Source organism: Balaenoptera physalus (assembly GCF_965194825.1).
Source record: "Balaenoptera physalus genome assembly, chromosome: 4".
NCBI lineage: Eukaryota > Metazoa > Chordata > Mammalia > Artiodactyla > Balaenopteridae > Balaenoptera > Balaenoptera physalus.
This window is the reverse complement of record NC_138891.1, coordinates 10,972,816-10,994,753: the sequence shown is the minus strand read 5'-3', so window position 1 is coordinate 10,994,753 and position 21,938 is coordinate 10,972,816. Positions and strand designations below refer to the sequence as shown.

Here is a 21,938-nt window from a genome sequence, read left to right as displayed (position 1 = left end):
TTGGTTTAAAGGATTAACAGAATGACATTTCTTGACCTTCCCATGATGTGGTTGTAAACACTTCCCCACAGTGGGGAGAAGTGCACTTTGGGATTTTTAAATGCCTTCATTTTCTTAAGAAAAGAATTAGAATAAAAATTTTGATTCCTTTCGTATAACCGAGGACAAAGAATCTTGCACAGTCAGTAAACAGTATTCTTGGACCTAGAGATGCTGTGCTTATATAGATGATGTGCTATGAAGGCCTTCCTTTGAGCTGACAAACTAAATAAAAGGCTTAGCTCCTCAAATTAAACAAGGTGAAACAAGGTAACAGTGTACCTGTACCCTCTTCAATGGTAGACTCTCATTCCTTTGTAGTGATTTCTTTCTATATCCGATGCAAATCTGTAAAGACTCTTTTATAACACTGTGTAAGACAGAAAAATTTGCAATGTCATCTTTACTTCTAGGGTTAAGAGCATTGCTTGGAGCCATGAAACGTTTTTCTAGAAAAGGGTGTTAGTTGATGAAATACTTGCCAGTTATTTTTCACTTAAAGTGTAAATGACATCACCAATGTGATTTTTTTTTCTTTTTCACTCCTCTATTTGTTCTCCAAAGTGCAAAAACAAAGCCAGAATAGTGGTTATCTCTCTCGTGTAAAATTTGAGTGGGCATAATTGTGGATAAATTAGAAATATATTGAAATGCTTCAGGCATTTTCCAACTCAGAACACAAGGCAGGTCTCTGCTGACATCTCCCTGTGCTCTCTGGGAGGCTGGCCAGGAGGGCAACAGTGTGGATCAGGTGAAGAAGTGTAGCTCTTACCTGCAGACAGGGGACCCGGGGGGCCTGGGGCGCCCGGACGGCCAGGTTGACCAGAAGGCCCAGGTTTGCCTGGTGGGCCCATAACTCCACTATCTCCCTTCTGCCCCTGACAGAGAGAAAGGCAGAGCCCGTTATAAGAGCAGGACATGGCAAACCTCCTCCCCCATTCATCTCTAAATTAGGGACCACCTTGCACTTTGGAGCAGGGGGGAGGATGCAGTCCCAGAGGTCCCAGAGGGACCAGCAAGCTCCTAAAAACCTCAGGGCAAGTGACATTTGAGACAGTGATGGATGCATGTTTATAGACATTACTTTTTTTGAAAAAATTGAAGTATAGTTGATTTACAATATTGTGTTAGTTTCAGGTGTACATCGTAGTGATTTGGTGGGGTTTTTTTGGAGATTATATTCCATTATAGGTCATTACAGAATATTGAGTATAGTTCCCTGTGCTACACGGTAAATCCTTGCTGCTTATCTATTTTATGTATAGTAGTGTGTATCTGTTAATCCCATACCCCTAATATGCCCCTCCCCCCATCCCTCTCCTCTCTGGTAACAGTAAATTTGTTTTCTACAGACATCACTTCTTGCTCTGTCCTAGACACATAGCACCTGACAGCGAATAGGAACCAATCCAAACCACACCCCTCACTGGGCAGGTGAGGAAAGAAAGGCTCAGGAAAGAGCAGCGATTTAGGCCAGTCACCTGGCATCAGCCCTCTGCCTGCTCATCAGGACAATTTCTGTTTCAGCACAAGAGCTGTTCCGGCCCCGTGGCCTCCCGCTGCTCTCAGGATAAAGACCCAGCTCCTTACTGCAGCCTCCACAGCCCTGCACGGCCAGGCTTTCCACGCGTGTCCCAGCCTTTTGGCGTTTTTGGTCTTCAACAACACCATGCCTTTTCTTTCCCTTCTCAAGACTCTTCTCTCGGCCCCAAGCCCCTCTTCCTACCCTTCTGCCTAGTTAACTCCCTCCCATCCTTCAGCTCCCAGCTAAAATACAGTTGCGGCAAAGCCTTCCTTGACCTTGCCTGACCAAGTCAGTTCTCCCTGTCATAGGCCCCTTTCCTTCACGGCCTTTATCCCTGATCATAACTACCATTGTTTGTGTGGTCATTTCCTCTGTGTCTCTCCAGGAGACAGAAGCTCCCTGCGGGCCAAAATCTGTTTTGTTCACCTCCTTTCCCTAGACCAAATGGGGAAGGAGGAGAAGCTGAACACACAAAGCGGATGTAGTTTGTTGGCTCTAGGTCGAGAGATCTGGGTTTTCATCTTGGCCATGAGACCCTGGGTAACTCACGTTGTTGCTCTGTGCCTCAGTTTTCTCATCTGTGAAATGGGGCCAGGCAATATACATCTGCACAGGCTTGCTGTGAGGCTAACAGAGATCTCAAAGGTGAAAAAGTGGTTTGCACAGAATCAAGGGCTTTGTGGGCCAAGCTGATTATCATAGCAACTGGCTTGGTTTCATCTTTTTCCCACAGTTAGAAAAGTCCTGATTCTTAACGAGAGGCACACCTGCAGGTATAGTCTTTCCACACAGCATGTCCTCTTTGCTGTCTGCTCTGGGAGGGTTAAGAGCACACACCTCGGGCTTCCCTGGTGGCGCAGTGGTTGAGAATCTGCCTGCGAATGCAGGGGACACGGGTTCGAGCCCTGGTCTGGGAAGATCCCACATGCCGCGGAGCAGCTAGGCCCGTGAGCCACAATTACTGAGCCTGCGCGTCTGGAGCCTGTGCTCCGCAACAAGAGAGGCCACGATAGTGAGAGGTCCGCGCACCACGATGAAGAGTGGCCCCCGCTTGCCGCAACTAGAGAAAGCCCTCGCACAGAAACGAAGACCCAACACAAGCCATAAATAAATAAACAAATAAATAAAAATTAAAAAAAAAAAAAAAAAGAGCACACATCTCTCCCCAGAGCTGCCCTTAGGAATGACTCCAGAAACCAAGGCTGGCACACCTGTAGATCCTTCCCCCAAGCCATTTGCTAACTGTCCACTCTTGCCCGGGGCCCGACCAGGATGGTGACTGGTGCCTGATGGCTTTGGCCTGGTCCCCTTCATACCCTTGTGCTGTGGCTACCTCTCCCACCTAATGAAACGTAACCTTCCCCAAGCCTGGGGAACAGGCAGGCCGGGCACACCTTTCACCACCATGTGATGTGTGACCTGTCGCCTTGTCAACATGGCCCTGGGGGCTCTCTCGGCAATGTCCAAGGAGTTCTTAAACACTTAATGCGGGATCGTGAGGTCAGAGTTTGTCTCTAGTTCCACCCTCACGGAGGGAGTCTTAAGCCTTGCCTTAGCATTCCGTGAGGCAACCAAGATGGGTGCCAGATGGCAAAGGAAGTCACACCGTCTTAATATAGCCACAGCGAAGGCTTGTTTTTCTAAGAGCCACATCAGCTGGCTCTGAGCACAGGAAGTGTCACAGCTTGAAGGAGCTGGAAGCGCTCCTTGTTCTGACCTCAGCGGTAATCAGATATTCTGCTGCTCAGTCATCTATTCAGAAGAGCCCCGTCCCTGTGAGCAAGACTCATTGAGCAGCGCTTTCCAGGAAAAGCATTCTTTATTCCTTTACTGCCACCAAGTCTGGTGATTCCCGTCAAGGAAGTTGTGTCTCTGCGACTGAAGATCTGTGTGATAAAGTCAAGAGCTGCTGTCCTGGGTCTGCCCGGAGGCCAGGCCTGAAGCAGGAGGGTGATGTGAAGATTGCTTTGGGGAAGCTGGTCTCAGGTCTCCAGGTTCTAACCCTGCTTGGAAGCTGGCTTGGCTGGGGGTCCTGGGTGGTCAGGCCCCTTCCCTGGCCCCTGGTTTTCTGGCGACTACATGCAGGGAATTGGGTCGGTGGTCTCTAAAGTCCTTCTGGATCTGAAGTTCTTACTCCTGGATCCCCTTCCAGATTTCTGATTCCAGGATTTGGGTTGACTTTCCATAACCTCCAGAGACTCTTAGCACCATGGCTCAACAAACACTCTGTATGTAAGACTCTACTAGGCAATTAATTCATGACAAAAAGAAAGTACCATGGCCCGCTCCCAAGGCTGACGAGTCCAGTCTCGGCTGGAGCACAGTTGGGTGTCTATAACGTCTTTGGAGGAAGATGAGCTCATTTCCCTAACTTCTCTGAGCTCCCAGATGTGGTTCTGGTGTCGTTTTTAAGATTGCTCCGACAGAATCATTCTCAACAGGATCAAGAAAGAGCCTTCTTGGCTTCGGCCCTAACCAGGACAAGACAAACACTGCCCAAGGAAAGAACTAGATGACAGAAGCCAACCGGCTTCTCGAACCCCAAGCTTAACACTTTCTGGATGGAACGCAGCAGTAGCGGAGAAAACGATTTTTTTGAAAAGATTTTTCCTTTTTTTCTTCTTTTTCTGAGCCTAGTTTTTAGGAAATTGGTATCTGTGGCATCACAGAATTGGCTTTGTAGTGTTACCGTGGTTCTGAATCCCGGTGCACATTAGATTCATGTGGGGCTTTATAAACAACAACAACCTATGCTGCAGCCCAGTTGTATCAGAGTCTTTGGGAAGTAAGGCCTCGACATTGGGGAAGAGGAGAGGCACACTGGGGACCACCACCAGTGCACCCAGGGCAGGGAATCTGTATTTAATCGGCCCCCAAGATGATTCTGATGGAAGCTAGAGTCTGAAAGCCACAGATCTAGCCTAAGGAAAGAATGGAAATGTGCCCAAACACGTTCACTTCTCAGCATTATTTATAATTTGGTTAGGCTTCTCTTGTCCAAGCTATCTACTCTGGTTACTCATTTACCAAAATCGATGCAGAGATTTAAAAAAATGTTTAAGAGTAAGAGTGCTTAATGAACACAGTAACAAGTTAAAATGTGTGTGTTGTGATTTTTCAGTTAAAAATTTAGGATACAATAAGTAAATATTGGATATAAAAGGAACAAACGACTAGAAAGTCCACGAAAGCAATAATACTGGAAGGAAGTGTACATACATGGTAACATGGTTGTGCCTGGGTGTTAGGTCTTTAGATGATTTCCTTCCTAGTTTTCTGAATATTCTGTTTTCTGTGATGATCATATATTACATGCATAATGGGAAAGGAGGTAAAAAGCCAACAGACTGGCAACCAAAAGAGTAAGGGGTACACGTCTCATTTGAGCAAGGGGGAGAGGTTCTCTGAGGCCCTGGGGAGAGCTCACATCACATGGTTTGACACAAGAGCCTGCTGACCAGGGGAATTCAGAATGAAAACTTTCCCTAAACCCTGAATAGTGCCAATAAAGGGGTCATTTACAAATGGGGATCTTGAGTGAGGAGAAAGCACCCTATTGCTGAGACCCAGCAGATCCTTGAACAGCAGGGAAATATCTGGGCTGATTCCAGAACTCCATCTGCGTCTGGGGCACTGAGGCAAAAAGCAGGTTTTCTGGGCGAACGAGCAGATCTGATTTCCACTCCCAGTTGCCTTGGATAAGACAGACCTGTTCTTATGAACCGAAGACCCACTCCTGCCTCTAGCCTTGACACAGCTGGACGGGCGTCCTACCCCATCCGCCTCTAACTCCCGCCTCAGTGGAGAGCCCAGGCGCCCCGGAAGGGGTGCTGTCCTGCCCCCCAGCCCAGAGGATACTGGAGACTGTGTCCCTGCAACGTCCCTGACCTGTCCGCCCCACCCTGCCCACCCCAGGTCAGGAGGTCCGGTGAGCCCTGGGATCCGTACCTGCTTGCCTCGTTTTCCTGGTCTTCCTGTGGGCCCCCGGTGGCCTGCTATCCCGGGCTCGCCCTTTGGTCCCATTTCACCCTGGAAGGAAGAAAGAGAAGCAAGAGAGGAATGAGGGCACAAGGACCAGGCTCAGCTCCAGGTCGATCCAATCTCTGGCCACGGGGCCTCTCCTTGGTCACTCCCGGTCTTTTCCAGGTGGGCTGCTCTGGGAGGTTGGGAGAGCGATGAGGTCGTGTGAAGGGAGAGAGGGTTTTCAAGGAAGAGGACGGGAGGGAGAATGTTACCGTGGGTGGGGAGGTTACTATCTGAGAGAGACAGCTGCTGGGCAGCACAAATTTTGGTTCCTAAATCCCCATCCAGAGCGGCTAGGGTGGGAGGCGCCTGCATTTCAGCCCCCTGTGCCTGGGACACCAATGGGGGAAATGCCTTCTCCCTAAGTTGAAATTTTATGCTGTGCTTTGTTTTGTTTTGAGCACAAATTCAAATCTATGGGTTTTTGAATGATTGGACACAGTTTTGGCAACTATCATCTTTGGGAGGTTTCTGCTCACGTTATATATTTCCCCACTCTTCAGTAAAAAATTGGTTTGAGTTCCACCTCACTCCCATTTGATTCAGATAAAAACTCTTAGTGGGAGAGATGTTCCAGACACATGTTCACATACTCAATCTAGTTATTGTAAAAGGCACGGAAAGCAGCGTAAGCAACACTCCTAATTGAAAAGCTCTATTTGGAACCATCAGAACCAAATGTACCAACTGCAGAGTTCCAGAGTTTAAGGCCAGCCTTTTGTAAAACCCATCTCTCCATTTTGGTTCATCCCCTCCTTCCCCGTGTTCTTCCAGGATTCCAAGCCCACTGGTGACTTCTTTGGCTCATGAACCCACCCACAGGGCATCCTTAATACCCCCAGTAACCCCTCCATAGCCCAGAAGGCACCACACAAGCTAAGCTTAGCAACAGCAGCCATGAGAGTTTCTGTTAGGCAACAGCTGGTGCCCGTGAAGAGCTGACCCAGCCATTCAGACGAGGATAAACAACCGGACGACTTCTCCCAGGGAGGCCAGAGGAGGTACAACACAATGGAAAATTCCAGGGAACACCAATACACAGTAAGGATCAAGCATAAAGCTCTGAAATTACCTGTTGGCTCAGCCAGTATAATGAATTTGTCAAGCTACCAACATTTTGCCTCACCGAGAATTGTCCCTAAACCTACGATTTCTTTCCCGTCCGTCATGTCCTTCGGCCTGCTAGGATAGGGTGGATTTTCTGTGGCCATGGAGATGTTTGCATAATTTTCCTTGGCTGTTTAGAGGGGGCTGAGAGGTATCTTGTTTGGCTGGGAGAAAACAGCAGCATAAACAGCATAATTTTTTGGAAAAGATCGTCTGAAGAAAGTGTGGTCCTTCTCTTCACCAGCCGGAAGCAGCCAGTAATGTCTTGATCTAATTTCTCTCCAAAGACCTGATTATGGTCATCACATCAGCTCTGTCTTAAACAGGCTGCCCTGGGAGGGAGAGAGAACTCTGTACGGCAAGTCTAGTAAATGGTGCAGAGACCAGAGAAGCTGTCATACTTAATTTTACAGGAATGTATGTCCACTGTTGCACTGACTGAAAACCTAGACTAAGTATTTTAAAATAAAATTATTTGTCTCTCTTAATGTTTCCTTTCACTTGCTTATATAATTAATCTATTTATTTTTAACCCAACACTCTATGTAGGTAGCAGAGACAGAGTTTTTGACAGCTTTAGGCAGTGATAAATTATAATCATGTCGGATGATTGAAATTATTTAAATATGATCTACTGACAAGAGAAAGTCAGATAAAAATTGTTCATTCATTCAAGTTTGGAAAATAAAATTTTAAGGTGAACTTGAAAACAATTTAGAATTCTAAGAAAGCATCCCGTTTGCCTGTTTGAAGAATATCATGCTCTGAGGCTTAGGCAAAAATAAGTTTCCAATGTCAGTGCCTTACAGCATGAGGAACCACCATTGCGATGGTGGTTGTCCTAAGTGATCATTCAAGCACCCTTTCTCTGACACTCCCCTCGCCCCCGATACCTCTTCCCTAACCTTAAGTAAGAGTTAAAAATAAGTCTGTCACTCAATTGCCACTTTCACAGTTTTTAGCACATCTGCACACCATTCTACTGTTATTCACTAAATATTTTTTCTTTAAGTCAACCAAATTAACTCCTTTTTTATTAAGTCTTGCCCCAAGCAAATCCCACTAAATACTTAAATAGATAATAAATTTACCTATCAAATAAAAAATGTTTTAGCTGTCACCCACTAAAATAACCCTGTGGGCCTCCGGCAGTGCATGTGCCCCCTTGAAGGAGCGCTGAGCTGGGTGCAGTCAGCAGTGGTCTCAAACCCATGCCAGGGCCCTTGACCACTGCTGCTCCAGTCTGAGTGCCTGGGCACAAAGCTTTCTGCCTTTGTACAGTCCCATAGCCCTCTGACAGACAGAAGATGCAGGGAACGCCTCTCTGCACTCAGGTGGGGAATCCCTTCCTCCCACTGACCTGGAGGGAGGTCTCACTGATGCATTCAACAACTTGCTCCCCTTTCAAACCAGAAACTTCCACAGCGAAACCCGCTTTTCATGCCTGATGAATGGAGAGGCAGACCTCTTTTCGCTGTGCTTGGAAGGTCTAATTTGCTACTGAGACCTATTTTTACTACTTCTAGGTACTTACTTTCTGCCCCAACATTCCAGGAAGTCCTGGGAAACCCTGTGAAGAGAACAACAAACACAGTGACTGCCTCTGAAATAATGCTTGAAAGGGCTGAGGAAGAGTTTGGTCAGCTCTTCAAGATAAAGTCCTGTCAGTCAGCCAGTCAGCCAGTCAGCCAGTCAGCCAGTCAGTCGGTCAGTCAGTCAGCCAGTCAGTCAGACAGTCAGACAGTCGGTCAGTCAGTCAGTTGGTCAGTCAGTCAGTCAGTCAGATAGCCAGTCAGTCAGACAGACAACCAGTCAGTCAGACAGCCAGTCAGCCAGTCAGCCAGCCAGTCAGCCAGTCGGTCAGCCAGTCAGAGAGTCAGCCAGTTAGTTAGTCATTCTGACAGTCAGTCAGTCAGTCAATCAGTCAGTCAGCCATTCATTCAGCCAGTCAGCCTGCAAGATGGGGGTGGGCAGGGGCTGTCACTTCCGTTGAAGTTTATCATTTTTATGCAATGCCCATTACCTTTTCTCCTTTGGGACCCAATTCACCCCTTTCACCTCTGGATCCCTAGGAGGAAACCACAGGAGAGAGTCAATGAGTTAACTCCACTGGGGGGGAGGGGGAACTGGAGCATTTCAAACTGAAAGCTCCATACGTCAGCACCCCACTTCCCAGGTAAAGAAACAGGTTCAGAGGTTAGGAGACTGGCCCAGGGAAGGCATGCTTTGTGAGATAACCTTCTATTTGGACCTCAAAGACCTCTACACTAATAAAGGACAACCCACAGAAAATTCCGGGTCCCAGATTTTCTCTTATCCTCTAGGAAATTTGTTCCCAGGGTCTGGCTGGGCTTTTTGTTTTTTGCTCCGTTTTTGACAGACAAGAAGGTTGTGTGGTAGAAGCTTGCTCTAAGAACACATCTGCCATTTTTGTGCAGCACCCCATGTCAGCTGTGTTCACGCTGCACCTGGCACAACTTCCAGCTCTCACTGCCCCGCCTGAGGGGCCTCCACCTCCTCCAGGAGCTCCTCCCTACCCACTTGCCCTGGCTAGGAGGTCCCTCACTCCTGTCTCGCAGCCCACTGACAAAGGACAGGGTAATATCTAGGAGTGGTGGCTGCAGTCGCTGACTATAGAGACCCCTGGGCCCATCCTCTGCTCATCACTGACCCCAGACCCAACAGCCCAGACCAGGCTCTGGGGAGCCATCAGAGACAAGCACCAACCTTTTCCCCTCTGGATCCAGGGTAGCCCTAAAAGAAAGCAGAAGGTGAATTGACAATCAGCCCTGTAGGAACTTTGGGTCTGGCGCAAGAGTGGAAGCCATCCCTGTATGTGGTGGTGAGATGTGTCTCCACATTGAGCTGCAAGTTTTTTGGGGGGGTGGGGGAGTTGCAGCAGTAAATACAAAGAAGTCCCTGAGGGTTGTGTTTAAACCAGGCCTAAAAAGAACACTGCTTTTCTTCCTCTCCCAAAGGCCTGAACAAAGGTTTCCATCCGCTTTGTTGTCCAGAGGCTTGACCCTCGCTGCCCAAGATAACAGCAGGAATGGCATCCCTCTGCCCCCGTGTCCCAGGACACGATGTCCCCCAGAGGGCTGGTAAAGATAAGCACACTCTGGCACCAGGCTCTCCAATGTCTGTGACAATCCCCAGCCCAGGACGGCAGCCACCCGGTCCCCACTTTATAGACATCAGCTGCTCCAGAACCTTAGTAAGAAGACCTGGAAAAATCTATCTGGACCAGCACACTGACCTTGGAGCCCATTGGTCCTCTTGACCCTGGCAAGCCCATCATCCCCAGGTCACCTTTTTCACCCTGTGGGAATCAGAAGAAGGGGGGAAAAAAGACCTACAGTGACATTTCCTAGAGAAACTGAACCAGGAGAGGCATTGGCAAGATCAGGATGGAACTGGGGACATTGGGGCTGGCCTGTGAACCTGAGGACCCCAAATCCTCCCTTGCTGGCTCCCAGGGGCCCAAGACTACAGACTCCACACTTCATTCTGGTATTTGACCTGAAACATAGAATGAAATTGTCCAAGGTAGAGCAGATCTTCAAACTAAATGCTCACTAACATGTTGTAAATTGACTGATGTTTGATCTTCTCCCAGACAAGGCTGGGAAAGGGAAGGGGAGAGAGCATGCAGGCACTGGGGCCTCAAAGGACAAGGTATCCACACCCCAAAAAAACTACATCTGCTCTACTCTTTGCATAGTGAGGGCCTTTCCAATGCTTCCGTATACTCTTACCCTAGGTTTGCAGCCAAGCAGAGTGAACATCAGCCTCTGGGTGTATACTACGGAGGCAGGGGACTAGGATTCATGGGTGGGATCTGTTAGCCCTCAGAATGGTTTACAGTTGGAACTTTCAGTGCCCTCTGTGCTAAAAACCTTTAACCAGCGCTAAACAGTAGAAATATAAGGTGAACCACATACTTAATATTAAACTTTTTTTAGAAGTCACATTAAAAGTAAAACTAAACAGATGGAATTAACTTTAACAACATATTTTATTTACTCTAATTTAATCTAATTATCATTTTAAATATGCCGTCAATGTAAAAATTATTCATGAGAGGTTTACATTCCATTTTTCATAATAAATATTTGAAATCTGTTGTGTATTTTACATTTAAATCACATCTCAATTCAGGTGCTAAACTTTCATCTAAAATACTTGATCTGTATTTAGATTTCATAAAATTTATAGTTAAAAAAGCAGATTCACGTACTCAGTATACTCCAAAATAATTAAATATTTTCAACTAACTGAATTGAGTACAGGTTTTTGAATTCAAACTTAAATTAATTAAAATTAAATATTCAGTTCCTCAGTGGCACTAGGCATGTTTCAAGGGCTCAGTAGCCACATGTGGCTAGTGGCTGCCATATTGGATGGCTCAGCTCTATACAGGGGATTTTTAAAGAGATATCCTTGGGACTTTTCCTAAGAGGACTGGGAACAATTTTCTATTCTCAGAATAAATACAGCCAATAAGTGAGTCAGAGCAGATAGTGACATTCACCTGCTCACCCCTGACTTCTGCAGGTCAAAGTTCTGAGTCGTGGCCTCTGCACCCAATAGTCTATGACCAAAGTGTGTGAAAAGACATGGGTGTGGATGTATTAGCTTTTCCGAACCTGTCTGAGGACGGGGATTTCACCAGCATCTGGCAATCCCTCTGTGAATATAGGATTTCTGTTGTTCCAGCCCCCAACTCCCATGCCCTCACCCTCCACCCCCTGCCCAATTAGCATGACAGGCCAACTGCTTTCCAGACACAAGCCCCTCTTGTGTCATCTCAGGGAACCAAAGAACTGCACGCTAACTCTCAGGACAAAGGAGGACAGGGCCCCTGGGAAAGAGGCGGCAGCCCCTCGTTTCTCCTCCCACAGAAGCTGAGCTGTGGGACTGACCAAGGTCTTGCAGTCCAAGCAAAGGAGGAAGTGTTTAGGGACTTCGGGGAAGTCCTCAGGCTCTCTCCTTCCTCCCCATCTGGAGGAAGTGAGTTTCACCGACTATGTGCCAGGGGCCTGGGGAGCTGCCATCTTCTCCCCTCCAGTTCTGATGCCACCGGAGCCCTGAGAGCTGCCACACTTACCCTGGGGCCTTCAGGGCCGGGCCAGCCAACAGGCCCAGGCATGCCAGGAACACCTGGGGGGCCGGGTCTGCCCTTCAAAGACAGAGAACAAAAGTCAGGACAACTGGGTTTGTTTCCCTCCCTCTAAAAACACAGATTTGTCTCTGTGGCCTAGAGGGGCGTATGGGGCCTCCAAGCATGGCCCCAGGACCCTCATCCCCACCCTCCAAAGACTGATGGCCTAGAAAGTTGGGCCACTTGGGTATGAGTTAAAGCCCTTGGTGTCACATTATGTCGACACACAAGATTGTTCTGTTCGAGAAATAGAAAGTGGTAGGGAACGGATTCTAAACTTCTGGTTCTTCGATCGTTATCATCTCTACCCATCCACCCAAATGTCCCCTGCATTCCCATAGGTTCTCCCCAAGGAGGCAATGTAGGAGGGGAGAGGATTATGTTTGGAGAGCAGCAGCAGATGCTGGGGGTACTTCCTCAAGGTCTTTCCCCCCTGCTCAGCATGCCCATTTCCCAGGGGCTACCTTCCTTGCTGTACCAACACATTCCTTCTTACAACCTGCAAGTGTGGGTTTGCCGGGGGCAATTGGAGCTGCCCAGCAATTGATGTACCTCCCCTTCCTGCAGCCAAAAGCCCAGCCCCCTTACATCAAGGTAAGGCAGGACAAATTCTCTGGTGCCATTCACACTCCAGAGCTCACCTAGGGATCAGACTGAAGTTGGATGTCGTCTGATACCACCCCAAGCTGGGTTTCTTTCCCTGCCCCATCTGGGTCTCCCCTCCCCTCAGGCTCCTCGGGAGAGAGCGCCCCTAATCATTAATTCACCTGCACATGGCATGGACCATCTCTATCTCTGTGTCTAGGGAACCCAACATAAGCCAAGGAGCTATGGAAGAGTAAGCCCCGCAAGAGAGCAGGGGAGCAGCGACTTGGGGTCTATGTTGACCTCTGCACCCACTGGCTAATTTCAGTTAGCCAAGCTGGAGATGTGGAAGGCTCAGCCCCTACCCAGACATCACAAGCGCTGGCATGTGTACTAGTTCCTGCTCCTGCCTTCCTCATCCACGGCAGACATCACTAATCAATCACGGCCCTTGTTAGTCCTGAGCATGGAGACGATACCAGAATCCCCCCAGCCCAGCACTTCAGTCGACCCCTGGGACTTGACTGGAGTGGTCAGCTGTGCCTTAAAGGGTTGGAACTTTGCCTTTCAAAGGTCTGTTTGAGTCTCTTATTGATAGTGAAAGTATTTGAATAAAACATTTAACTGGGAAAATAGTAATTTATATTTAGAACCAGAGGCATCTTTCTTGGCCAAAGTTTTGAACCTTCTTCTATGTCACCAAGACCTACAATTTCAGTGCCAGCATCCATTGACTACAGCAAGCGGCAGGGGGCTTACTCCTTCCTGACACTGATGAGAATCTTAATAACATGTGTTTGGTTTACTGAGTCCCTGTGACCTGAAGTAACTCCCATTTATTTCAGCTGGGCCTTAAAGCAAAGCCATTTGTTTCTGTCTGACACTTTATTCCACTTTAATCAAATTGACAGTGAGAGTCATTTGGTGCCGTTGGCTGAGGCCTTGGAGGGTTTCTCTGATGGATGGCAGGATGAGGTGGTCTGAGGTTGGGGGAAATCTGGCCAGGCTTGGCAGCCTCTGGCAGAAGTCCTAATGCCGCCAGTAGCAGGCTGCAGCTCCTGACTGAAAAGTGGGCAGAAAGAGGAGGTCACTACAGTCCTCATCAGGACGGCAGTGCTGTCATCAGCCATCTGGGTACCAGGGCCGCGGAGGTGCGCGGCTGGTCCCCACCCCTAGGAGTGCACACACTCATGCACACCGAGCACAGCTGCCCGTGTAATGCTGACAGAACAGCATGGACCATACCTTCCTTCCCGGTCGGCCAAGCTCCCCCTGTGGATGGAGAAGACAGGTAAACAGAGGCTGCTTTGGAGGAAAAGTTCTGGAATCAGAGGGCTTAGCAGGGCTGATTCCAGAACTTGGTAACCTGGCGGTTCACAGCACCCCCGCCATGTCAGGGGGCCCCCCAGATGCACTGGTGGGGTCCCACACCTTCAGCAGCCCAGTCACCCCGGAGCCCATCCTCACGCACTAAGGCAGGATTAGCACGTGCTCTGAAATCTGAACTTGAAAACCCTCAGTGGCGCCCCCAGAAAACAGGCTGGAATTACCAAGGAGAGGTGGGGTGAAGATAGAGGTGGTTCATACCTTTTCTCCCTTTGGTCCTGTCTTGCCGGGAAGCCCAGGCGGGCCCTACACAATCAAGATAAGAAGTGAAGAAAGCATGCATGAGCCCAAGGCAGGCCGGTGGGAGGGAGCCAAGGCCGGGAGGGGCTCTTGGGGCCCTGGCTCCTTGGCAGCCTCGTCCTCTCTGCAGATTCAGGGCTCCAGGCACGGCAGGAAGGACACTCCATACTCTGCAGCCCAGGCCCCTCTCCCCTAGGCCCCCTCTTCTTGCTTTCTCTAGGCTGTTTCCAGCAGCACCATTATTGTAATTAATGTTCACACACCTACTCTCTGTGATTTTCATTTTCTCCCTGGAATTCTTGGGTTGCCGGAAACATCCTGAGTGCTTGGTGAGAGCAGCTGAAGAGACTTGAAGATATGCTATTTGCTGAAAACGAGATGCTGCACCACCTCTCACATCTTTTCGGCTGCTCTTACCAAGTTTCCCTGGGGCCCAGACAGGACGGAAGTTAGGCTTTGCTCGCAGGAGCAGCTGACACAGAAATTCCCATGGTGGATCTATGGGTACCAGGTACAGCAAAAGTCTTCTGTTTTAAGATGTGAAGAGTGCATTTTTGTCCCACGGCCCGGTCACGGGAGCGGGGCTGAGTCCAGCTCAGGGACTCCAGGGCCCGTCGCACTAAAGCTTGACACCCCCTACGGCAGGACGCAGCTGCCTTCAGCATACGTGCCTGTGAAATGCTCAGTTGGCCAACTGTCTTCCAAGCTCCCCAGGACAGCAGAGAGGAATCCACCAAAACCCCCAGGCCACCACTTCATCCCCAACATCTGCAGGTGAGCACGCCTCACGCAAAGCCTGTCTGAAACAGGATTTCTAGAAGGCTTGTCCAAATGACCAACAACCCCTCAGCCTCTCTGCACATTAGAAACCCCTGGGGATCTTTTAAAATTCCCGAGGGACACAGGCATCCCAGGGGATTCTAATGGGCAGAGAAGTTTGGGAACCACTATCTTTGGTTTATCCTCCTTCTGTTTTAGGGAGGGGAGGAGGGAGAGTTTCAGTTCCGTTCTTTTTTCTTTCCCAAGCCTCACCTTTTTCCATTTTCTTGAAATGGACTAGAACTATTTATCAGGCCGTTGTGCTCTCCCTAGCTCAGCGCTTCCCAGACTTTGATGTGGAGGTGATTCCCTCCGGAGAGTCTTGTTAAAATGCAGACTCTGATTGAAGGGTGTGGGATGGAGGAGGGGAGGGTGAGATTCTGCGTTTCCAGCAAGTTCCCAGGTGATGTCAGGGCTGCTGGTCCTCACACTGTGTCCCCGGAGTCGGCAGCACAGCCTCGGAGTGACACACGTGGGATTGCACGAGGTTGGAGGCATGCACATGGGGCTGGAGACCGCAGTCTGGGGGCAGCCGGGACCCCCTTCCCATGGGTTCTCTGTGGGTTCTGAAACCGAGCGGGGCCTGTGGTGGTCCCAGGCATGGAGGCCTTTTTTTGTCCCCTTTATTTTCTTTAACATCTTCATTGGAGTATAATTGCTTTACAATGGTGTGTTAGTTTCTGCTCTATAACAAAGTGAATCAGCTATACATATACATACATCCCCATACCCCCTTCCTCTTGCGTCTCCCTCCCACCCTCCCTATCCCACCCTTCTAGGTGGTTACAAAGCACCGAGCTGATCTCCCTGTGCTATGCGGCTGCTTCCCACTAGCTATCTATTTTACATTTGGTAGCGTATATATGTCCATGCCACTCTCTCACTTCGTCCCAGCTTACCCTTCCCCCTCCCCGTGTCCTCAGGTCCATTCTCTACATCTGTGTCTTTATTCCTGTCCTGCCCCTAGGTTCTTCAGAACCACTTTTTTTTTTAGCTTCCATATATATGCGTTAGCATACAGTGTTTGTTTTTCTCTTTCTGACTTACTTCACTCTGTATGACAGACTCTAACTCCATCCACCTCACCACACATAACTCAATTTTGTTTCTTTTTATGGCTGAGGAATATTCCATTGTATATATGTGCCACATCTTCTTTATCCATTCATCCGTCGTTGGACACTTAGGTTGCTTCCATGTCCTGGCTATTGTAAATAGAGCTGCAATGAACATTGTGGTACATGACTCTTTTTGAATTATGGTTTTCTCAGGGTATATGCCCAGTAGTGGGATTGCTGGGTCGTATGGTAGTTCTATTTTTAGTTTTTTAAGGAACCGCCATACTGTTCTCCATAGTGGCTGTATCAATTTACATTCCCACCAACTGTGCAAGAGGCTTCCCTTTTCTACACACCCTCTCTAGCATTTATTGTTTGTAGATTTTTTGATGATGGCCATTCTGACTGGTGTGAGATGATATCTCATTGTAGTTTTGATTTGTGCTTCTCTAATAATTAGTGATGTTGAGCATCCTTTCATGTGTTTGTTGGCAATCTGTATATCTTCTTTGCAGAAATGTCTGTTTAGGTCGTCTGCCCATTTTTGGATTGGGTTGTTCTTTCTTTGACATTGAGCTGCATGAGCTGCTTGTAAATTTTGGAGATTAATCCTTTGCCAGTTGCTTTGTTTGCAAATATTTTCTCCCATTCTGAGGATTGTCTTTTCGTCTTGTTTATGGTTTCCTTTGCTGTGCAAAAGCTTTTAAGTTTCATTAGGTCCCATTTATTTTTGTTTTTATTTCCCTTTCTCTAGGAGGGGGGTCAAAAAGGATCTTGCTGTGATTTATGTCATAGTGTGTTCTGCCTATGTTTTCCTCTAAGAGTTTTATAGTGTCTGGCCTTACTGTCCCCTGTTTCTTGTAAGCAAGACTCCAGCCTCTGTGACCTTCCCTGAGTTCCAAAGGGTGGATTCGAACAAAGGAGGAACAGCCAAGAGACCACCTGAGGCAAGATTAAAGGGACCAGAGAAGCTCATCAAGATAAGGAGATGAGGTTAAAGGAGGGCAGGCCCTGCTCACACCCTAATCTTGTCAGAGACCCCACCCTTGAACCACTGTTATAAAACCCTTCATCCAATCCTCTGGGGTTGTGACACACAGTTTTTTTGTTGTTGTTGTTTTTTAAATTAATTCATTTATTTATTTTTGGCTGTGCTGGGTCTTCGTTTCTGTGCGAGGGCTTTCTCCAGTTGCGGCAAGCGGGGGCCACTCTTCATCGCAGTGCTCAGGCCTCTCAATATCGCAGCCTCTCTTGTTGCGGAGCACAGGCTCCAGACGCGCAGGCTCAGTAGTTGTGGCTCACGGGCCCAGTTGCTCCGCGGCATGTGGGATCTTCCCAGACCAGGGCTCGAACTCGTGTCCCCTGCATTGGCAGGCAGATTCTCAACCACTGCGCCACCAGGGAAGCCCAGGACACACAGTTTTGAGGGCATTAGCCCGCTGTGGCCCCCTTTGCCTGGCAAAGTAATAAAGCTGTCCTCTTCTACTTCACTCAAAACTCTGTCTCCGAGATTTGATTCGGCACCAGTGCAGGGAGGCTGAGCTTTCAGCATCGTTTCTCATGTGCTATCACATGCTGTCAGTATGGACTTCAAGGCTGGCAAGATAGGAATCCCCCCAGAGCTGACCCTCAGGTGCCCACCATGCCTTTATGTGGACTCCCCAGCCCCTCTGTGGCAGCTCCGGTCCACCTGTTTTCCTCATTGCATTCGACAAATATTGATGGGGAAGCTCTACACCCCAGGCACTGGTGTGGGCTGGGCACACAGCATGAGCCAGGTGGACAACGTCCCTGCTCGCAAGACCAGGGGTCAGTTCTGTAAGAAGCCAGATAGGAAATACCTTAGGCTTTGGCTCTGAGAGAGCAATTCTGTCACAACTACTCAACTCTACCCGTTAGTGCAAAAGCAGCCAGAGACGATAATATTTAATTACAAAAACAGGCCAGGTTGGACCCCTGGCCATAGTTTGCCAACCCCAGCCATAGAGCTTACATTTTATGGAGGGGAGACCAAAGAGCCTAGGAACAAAAAATAAGAAAACCATAACAACGTGAGAAAACTATGCAGAGAAAGAAAATAGTCATTGGGTGGAGAGTGATGGGGAGGGTGCTGCAGGCGGAGTGGTCGAGGACACGTGTCTGAGGAGGTGGCGGGCACACTGAGCGCTGAGGGACAGAGGAGCTGGCCATGGTGAAAATCAGAAGGCAGAGCGGTCCACACAGCCGGAGCCGTAAGCTTCAAGGCCCTAAGGCTGGAACAAGCTTCGGGTGCTTGAGGACTCAAGAGGTGCGCTGTGGCTGCATTGGGTGGGCAGTGGTGGTCGTTTGAGCTGATGCGGGAGTTACGGGCCCCCGTGTGTGGGGCTTTGCCCCCAGGGTGAGGAGGTTTGTCTTAGTCTTCTTCCCATGATGGAAAGCCACAGGAGGGGTTCCCCAGGAAGGGCGACATAATTCCTCCTTCCCGTCCCCATGGCAGGCCCAGACCTCAGGCTGAGGGATGTTCCTCCTCGATGGACCCCCTCTCCTGGGCCAGCCAGAGGGGCCAGGAGTCCATGAGGCAGGGTCTCTGGAGGGTACTCTTTGTCTGCCTAGAAAATCCTTTCTCTGGCATTTTGCCTGTTCCTCACTCTTACTTGAGCTTTGGTGGGGAGAGGTGAGCTACTTGGTGCCAGTATCTGGGGGCCAAACTGAGCCCAGGGTAACAAGTTCCCTGTTACCTCCATTTTTCTGGCCTGAATGCAGGTACCTCTGGGTCCACTGGGGGGGTCAACGGTCACATTGTCATCCAGTGTTTGTCTGATGATAATAACCACACCCATTATCACCACTTTGGGGGGTGGCCAAGCAACCAAGCAGCTCACTTGGTCACCCCCCAAATCCAGTACTGCAAGGGAAGTTATTATCCCCATTGTGTGGAGGAGGACGTCAAGGCTGGGGGGCAGAATCCCCCAGAGATGAACTAGTGTTCTGTCCATGTGGTTCCTCCAGGGCAGGAAGACAACCCCATGTCACCTGAAAAGGGGCAGCTCTGCCCAGAGGGCATCCCTGCTCTGAACAGAGGACAGCGGGGTAGGGCCTGGGGGATGCACCGACCTGGGGCCCCGGAGGCCTGGGGGAGCTGAGCGACCCTTGCACGCATGGGGGCCGTGTGGTCTCCAGTTCCAGGACGAGATTCTTCATGTCTGGGGAGAGAAGCTTCAAGGCAAAGCGACACAGGTTACAGGTCAGACTTGGGGGACAGAGAAGGGTCACCTCCTGGACACAGACCTGTTCTATAGCCCAGGCCCTGAGGTTGGCGGTTCCCTGACACCCCAGTGGGCGTCTCAAGAAGGCGACCTCTGGGTCCCCAGTTTCCATTCTCTCATCTGCTCTGAGATGAACCTGGTCTGAATGGATTACAGAGAGATAATGACTTCTTGGATGGAGTTAGGAAGTTCACTCAGGGGCCTTTTATCCAATGTCCAGGACAGCACCGTCCAAGAGAAATAAAATGTGAGCCACCAATGCGAGACACCTATATAGTTCAAAATTTCCTGGTAGCCACATAAAAGAGGTAAAAGGAAACAAGTGAAATTAATTTTAATAAGTATTTTATCTTACCCAATATATCCCAAGTATTATTACTTCAATGTATATTCAGTGTAAAAAAATTACTGAGATATTTTACATTCTTATAAAATGCATTCAATGTGTATTTTACACTCAGCACATCTCAACTGGAGCTGGTCACATAGGGCCAGTGGTTACTGTACTGGAGGGTACTGGTCTAAGAGGTTCTGGAAAGATCTGAACATCTCAAATCCCTGAAACGCCCTGGCCAGTTGTCTTCTAGGTCAGCTTCTCCGATCCTGTTCTTTCCTCACCTTTTCCTCTCTCCCCACTTCCGTTCCCTCTCACAGGACTGTGTCCTGTGTCACCTCATGGATATGGTGTACATTCAATTCGGGCTGTGGAAGGGAATTTCACAAGCACTTGGGGAGAAGAAAGACAGAAAGGAAAATGCCATGTCCGAGCCACTGATAGGAGCCCAGAAAGCTATAAATTCACCTCAATGTTTTTGAGAGGACGGGACACTTTGCCAAGTCCAATTCCCTGCTGAGAAGCATTTCCCTCCATCACTTGTTTAAGGCGGTGGGAGAACAGACATGTACCAGAAACAGCTAAATGTCCAATCTGGGCTCCACCTGCCACGTGAGGGCAGAGAGCTAGATCCCTCCGGACTGACTCCCACTGAGCAGTGGGGGAGGAGGTGGGATGTGTGGTGGCCCTGGGACCTGCATTTCTGCTCTCTCACGAGCCCAAAGCTACTCACCGGACTTCGGGCCCCTCTAAAGAACGGCGGTGGGAACAGAGGGGGTGGCGGGGGGGTCAGCAGGCAGCATGCTCTGTGGCCGCCACGCTTCTTCTGATCCAGGCCGGGAAGGGCTGTTCGGAGAAAAAAATGCTCATTAGCGTGGGGTCAGCGCTAGGGCCTCTGGGTATCCACCACGCCCGGGAAGACTACGTCTCATTTCCGAGTCTCATTCCAGACATCCGAGTCTCATTTCCAGCCTGTTGGGTGTGAGCGCACCTCCTGCCTGTACCTGGCCTAGCCCTCCCCTGCCTTCACTGGATAAATGAACAGATGGTGCGGCCACTGTGACCATCACGAGGTCCAGGGCTCCTTCTCCAGACACTGACTGGTCACTCTGTAGATGGGACAAGGAAGGCCAGGTTCAAACTTACTCATAAGGTGCCCCCAACAGTTGAGGAGAAGGCAGTGTGTCTGTTAATACCCTTGATACTGTGCCCAGAAGGAACTGTTCTGAGGGGGGAGGCAGCAGGGCTGGGGGCAGCACTGATCAGACCTAGAGCCGGGATTTCAAACATAGATTTGACTCCAGACTCTACACAGAGATTCGAGGTCACCCATGCTCATTGGAGAGCTAAGGTTTAATGTCTCCAGACACAGGTGTGAGGAGATGAAGAGAGGGCCCTGGATACTTACAACTTCGTTGTCACATGCCCGTGTTCAATGTTAGTACATGTTCAGTGTTGAAGTGTACCTGGCAGAAAGGACACGGATCCTAAGTGTACAGCCCACTGGATTCCTGCAAAGTGGACACACCCTAGAAGCCAGCACCTGGGTGGAGACACAGAACTCCCTGGCCTCTAGAAGCCCCTTCAGCTCCTGTCCAGTCTCTGCACTGCTCCCTGGCTGCTAGCCCTGGGGAGTCCTTGTGCCTGTATTTGAACTTTATATGAACGTGAATTCTTGTGTCCTTCTTTCGCTCTGCATAGTGTCTGTGAGGGGCTTCCTGGTCATTGCTTGTCGTTGTTATGCTGCTGAATAGGGTTCCTATTCAGGACCCGGCCACAACCTATTTGTCCATCCTGCTGCTGCTGCACACTGGGTTGACACCTCTACACACCCACCAGAGTGCCTAAACTGAAAAGGACAGAAAATAACAAACGTCGGGTAGGATGTGGAGCAACCAGAACGCTCATCCATTGGCTGGTGGGGGTGAAAATTGCTTCAACCTCTTTGGAAAACTCTCGGCATTGTCTACTAAAGCTGAATATAGGCACATACAATAGCTCAACAACTCACTCCTAGGTGTTTACCAATGGAGAAGTGAGTGCATGTTCACCCAACACACGTACTAGAACATTCATAGCAGTGAGATCCATAATCACCCAAAGCTGTGATTTTCCAGCTCCCAGTTTTGGTCTCATGATGGCACCTCCATCTCCACCCTTTCTCCAAACCTCTGATCTCACAGAACATGGGCGGGTTTTCCCCCACCCCCTGCACTCCTCTTGCCCTGAACCCAGTTTTCAGTCTTGTCTCCCAGGGGACAGTGCTCGCCTTCTCTTTCCACCCCGTGATCCAGGACTTGCCTCACGCATCACGCAACCAAAAGGTGCTCCCCAGAAGGCACCCGGTGTGGGGCGGCTTGTGTCAGCTCCAGTGCCCTGGGAATCACCGCCCCGAGCCCACCCACACCCTCACACC

At 49.3% G+C, this 21,938-nt stretch overlaps 1 protein-coding gene and 1 long non-coding RNA gene across 8 annotated transcripts in view; one reads left to right on the top strand and one right to left on the bottom strand.

Moving 5' to 3' along the window:
- Nucleotides 1-21,938, bottom strand: part of COLQ (collagen like tail subunit of asymmetric acetylcholinesterase) — a gene marked incomplete at its 5' end in the record, with an annotated part of 74,641 nt that overhangs the window by 18,387 nt on the left and 34,316 nt on the right. For 5 of the 7 annotated variants that reach the window (XR_014262832.1, XM_082459328.1, XM_082459327.1 and 2 more), the window contains 11 exons: nucleotides 812-917; nucleotides 5,513-5,593; nucleotides 8,229-8,264; nucleotides 8,718-8,762; nucleotides 9,422-9,448; nucleotides 9,951-10,013; nucleotides 11,802-11,873; nucleotides 13,686-13,712; nucleotides 14,028-14,072; nucleotides 19,037-19,138; nucleotides 20,256-20,368. Coding sequence is in view for 6 of the 7 variants with exons in the window: in XM_082459328.1 (XP_082315454.1) it covers nucleotides 812-917; nucleotides 5,513-5,593; nucleotides 8,229-8,264; nucleotides 8,718-8,762; nucleotides 9,422-9,448; nucleotides 9,951-10,013; nucleotides 11,802-11,873; nucleotides 13,686-13,712; nucleotides 14,028-14,072; nucleotides 19,037-19,138; nucleotides 20,256-20,368 (717 nt within the window). The remainder of the gene's footprint in view (nucleotides 1-811; nucleotides 918-5,512; nucleotides 5,594-8,228; nucleotides 8,265-8,717; nucleotides 8,763-9,421; nucleotides 9,449-9,950; nucleotides 10,014-11,801; nucleotides 11,874-13,685; nucleotides 13,713-14,027; nucleotides 14,073-19,036; nucleotides 19,139-20,255; nucleotides 20,369-21,938) is intronic. The other 2 variants (XM_082459331.1, XM_082459330.1) reach the window with 1 other exon arrangement.
- Nucleotides 2,718-21,938, top strand: part of LOC309659527 — a 381,336-nt gene continuing 362,115 nt past the window's right edge. The window contains exon 1 of the long non-coding RNA XR_014262864.1: nucleotides 2,718-3,836. This is a non-coding gene — a long non-coding RNA (uncharacterized lncRNA). The remainder of the gene's footprint in view (nucleotides 3,837-21,938) is intronic.